This window comes from Rhinopithecus bieti, unplaced genomic scaffold, assembly GCF_001698545.2.
Source record: "Rhinopithecus bieti isolate Rb0 unplaced genomic scaffold, ASM169854v2 scaffold_81727, whole genome shotgun sequence".
NCBI lineage: Eukaryota > Metazoa > Chordata > Mammalia > Primates > Cercopithecidae > Rhinopithecus > Rhinopithecus bieti.
This window is the reverse complement of record NW_016834786.1, coordinates 408638-412751: the sequence shown is the minus strand read 5'-3', so window position 1 is coordinate 412751 and position 4114 is coordinate 408638. Positions and strand designations below refer to the sequence as shown.

The following is a 4114-nucleotide window of genomic DNA, read 5'->3' as shown; positions in this document are numbered from 1 at the left end:
CGCCTAGCTTTTTTGTATTTTTTAGTAGAGACGGGGTTTCACCGTGTTAGCCAGGATGGTCTCGATCTCCTGACCTCGTGATCCGTCCGTCTCGGCCTCCCAAAGTGCTGGGATTACAGGCTTGAGCCACCGCGCCCGGCCACCATATTAATTTTAACGGAAATTTCTTCTATTTCTTGTTAGGTTTTACGACTACTAGATGTCATTGGTTTGCCTGAACTGGTTATTCAGTTGGCTACATCGGCCATAACTGAAGCAGGTGATGACTGGAAAAGTCAGGTAAGAATTGGCTGCAATTTGGTTGTTTTCTTTAAGGTTTGTTGTGGATGTGGTATGTTCATTTATATTGCTCTTTTTGATATTTGATCTACATTTGGTATTTAGGCTACTCTAAGGACATGCATTTTCAAACATCATTTGGATTTGGGTCACAATAGCCAAGCATATGAAGCCTTAACCCAAATTCCTGATTCCAGCAGGTAATTTCATGATCTTTTTTAGAGAAGACAATTTACCAACTCTGTTTAACCTACTAAGATAGTTTGCCCTCATATTCCTTTCTTTCATTCTAGGCAATTAGATTGTTTACGGCAGTTGGTGGTAGTTCTTTGTGAACGCTCACAGCTACAGGATCTTGTAGAGTTTCCCTATGTGAATCTGCATAATGAGGTAATTTTAGTTATTCAGTGATGGCTTTCAGCAAGTATGGCGGTTGCCATGATTGCTACTGACTTAGTTATCTGATTGCTTCCCCTTCCCTAGGTTGTGGGAATAATTGAGTCACGTGCTAGAGCTGTGGACCTTATGACTCACAATTACTATGAACTTCTGTATGCCTTTCACGTCTATCGCCACAATTACCGCAAGGGTGAGCAATGTAACCAGACTATCTTGGAGACAACCTTATTACTTTAATCATGTTTTACCAAAATATTGTGTGTTGGACTTAGGTAATTTTTAATATGTGTTTAAGTACAAGATTAGCTTAAACCTTTTGAAGATTATCTTGAAGATATGCCCTTGCTTCCATTCTAGAACTTTTTCAAGGCGTTGCCACTGAAAATGGCATTCTATTTGCATCTTCTGTCCAATTATAAAGGAAATTAGCGCCAGGCACAGTGGCTCACACCTGTAATCCCAGCACTTTGGGAGGCTGAGGCAGGTGGATCACCTGAGGTCAGGAGTTCGAGACCAGCCTGGCCAACATGGCGAAACCCCTTCTCTACTAAAAATACAAAAATTAGCCATACGTGTTGGCAGCCATCTGTAATCCCAGCTGCTCAGGAGGCTGAGGCAGGAGAATTGCTTGAATAGGGTGGGGCGAGGGGCAGAGGTTACAGTAAGCCAAGATCATGCCACTTCACTCCAGCCTGGGCGAAAGAGCAAAACTCTGTCTCATAAATAAATAAATAAAGGAAATTAGCTTTTTCACTAGAGACAGCATGAAGTTTTGAGACTGGTTTTGAGTACCTGTGCTATTTTACCATTGACCTTCTCCCTTTCCACATTTCAGTTCTTAGAGCAAAATTCTGACTGCTTAAATGTGCTTAGGTTATGCCTATAATAGATGATAGTCCGCATTAGCTATGGTTAGATTGTCCCACATCCCCTCAATTAAATGCCAAATCCTTAAAGAGGGGACTAAAATTTACATTTAGGGCTGAGCATGGTGGCCCACGCCTGTAATCCCAGCACTTGAGGAAGCTGAGGCAGGTGGATCGCTTAATGTCAGCAGTTGGAGAACCAGCCTGGCCAACATGGTGAAATCCCCTCTCTACTGAAAATACAAAAAATAGCTGGGCATGATGGCGGATGCCTGTAATCTCAGCTACTCAGGAGGCTGAGGCAAGAGAGTCACTTGAACCCACAAAGTGGAGGTTGCATTGAGCCAAAAACATGCCACAGAACTCCAACCTGGGTGACAGAGCGAGACCCTGTCTCAAAAAAAAAAAAATTACATTTAGAAGTTATCAAATGATATGCTGGTGAATTCTTTTTTTCTTCATTCAACTTTTTAATTTAAAATTTGTCAAGTCTACAGAACAGTTAAAACATTAATGCAATGAACATCTCCCTATATACCTTTCACCCAAATTACCCAGTTGTTAATATTTTACATCATTTTCTTACCTCTCTCCTCTTCCCTCCTTTCCTTTTTCCCCCTTCCTTCCTTCCTCTCTCTCGATACTTATTGATTTATTTACCCGTTTGTTTTTGCTGGTCTTTCTAAGAGGAAGTTAAAGACATCATGATTTTTTTTAATGTCATCGGTTATTAGGTTCTTCTTAAGACATTTAGAACACCAATTTGTGAGGATAAATTCCATTTGTCAGGGCAGACACCAACCGCAGGTAGCCCTGGAGCTGAGAAATAGCTTTGATTTTTGGTAAAATTTGTGAGTCCACAGCTTTCTGATCGATCCTGCTCTGCTCTGTAATCTCGTATTTCTCTTTTTCAGTGTCGAAGATCTCACCTTCCTGGTGTCTGGGCTTCCACAGCTGCTGCTTTTTTTTTTTTTTTTTGAGATGAAGTCTCACTCTGTCACCCAGGGTAGAGTGCAGTGGCACCATGTCTGCTCACTGCAACCTCCACCTCCCAGGTTCAAATGATTCTCCTGCCTCAGCCTCCCAAGTAGCTGGGATTACAGGTGCCAACTACCACACCCAGCTAATTTTTTATATTTTTAGTGGAGACGGGGTTTCACCATGTTGGTCAGGCTGGTCTTGAACTCCTTACCTCAGGCGATCCGCCCGTCTCCGCTTCCCAGAGTGCTGGGATTACAGCCATGAGCCACTGCACCTGGCCAATAATGTTTTTTATAGCACATCCCTCCCAGACTGCCCTTACCCTGGATCTAGAATACACACTGCATTTAGTTGTGCGATGTCTTTAGGCTCCTCTAATCTGGAGCCTCACTTTGCCTTTGATGACATTGATATTTTTGAAGCATATAGGTCAGTCATTTTTGTAGAATGTATCTTAATTTGGACTTATGTTATCAATTAATTATTTACCAGAACAGCTAAAATGAAAGGAATGTGAGATTGTTTTAAGATTATGTTTTACAATATAATCACCGTGGAATGTCTAAACATTTTTGTACCATTTTTACTTAAAATTTTCTATCCCAGCACTTTGGGAGGCCGAGATGGGCGGATCACGAGATCAGGAGATCGAGACCATCCTGGCTAACACAGTGAAACCCCGTCTCTACTAAAAATACAAAAACTAGCCGGGCGAGGTGGCGGGCGCCTGTAGTCCCAGCTACTCGGGAGGCTGAGGCGGGAGAATGGTGCAAACCCGGGAGTGGGAGTTTGCAGTGAGCTGAGATCTGGCCCCTGCACTCCAGTCCGGGCGGCAGAGCGAGACTCCGCCTCAAAAAAAAAAAAAATAAAAAATTTTTCTTTGGTTTCTTGCTGATTTTCATTGTAAAAAAAATAGATGGAGTTTATTCATAGGCAGGTTCTTAACATTCCTAATAGTAAAACATATTTGCATATTCTTTATTTTCTTGAATCATATAGGAAGGGAAATATAAATTATTCAAGATCTCTCAGTATCTGCTTTCACAATAACATTTTATCAACCTGCTTAGTACCAGTTTAGCAAGATTAATGTTCAGGTTTTTCTAGAGCAAGACTGTTCTAAAAGTGCCTTACATATTGCAGGTGTTCAAAAATATGTGTTGAAATGAAAAATAGTTTTATTTGAAAACTGAAAGAATTTTTAATGATATTTTTAATTTCTGGAGTCCCATGCTGTCCCAGAACAGTGGACTTTTCAGTATTATAAAAATGAGAATCTGTGTTTGTTTGTTTGTTTGTTTGTTTGTTTGTTTTGAGATGGAGTCTTGCTCTGTCACCCAGGCTGGAGTGCAGTGGCCGGATCTCAGCTCATTGCAAGCTCCGCCTCCCGGGTTTACGCCATTATCCTGCCTTAGCCTCCCGAGTAGCTGGGACTACAGGCACCCACCACCTCGCCCGGCTAGTTTTTTTTTTTTTGTATTTTTTTAGTAGAGACGGGGTTTCACCATGTTAGCCAGGATGGTCTCGATCTCCTGACCTCGTGATGCGCCCATCTCAGCCTCCCAAAGTGCTGGGATTACAGGCTTGAG

At 41.9% G+C, this 4114-nt stretch overlaps 1 protein-coding gene across 3 annotated transcripts in view; it reads left to right on the top strand.

Moving 5' to 3' along the window:
* Positions 1 to 4114, top strand: part of NUP160 (nucleoporin 160) — a 75083-nt gene that overhangs the window by 52001 nt on the left and 18968 nt on the right. For all 3 annotated transcript variants that reach the window (XM_017865775.1, XM_017865776.1, XM_017865778.1), the window contains 4 exons: positions 184 to 279; positions 385 to 479; positions 573 to 669; positions 763 to 868. In XM_017865775.1, the coding sequence (XP_017721264.1) occupies positions 184 to 279; positions 385 to 479; positions 573 to 669; positions 763 to 868 (394 nt within the window). The remainder of the gene's footprint in view (positions 1 to 183; positions 280 to 384; positions 480 to 572; positions 670 to 762; positions 869 to 4114) is intronic.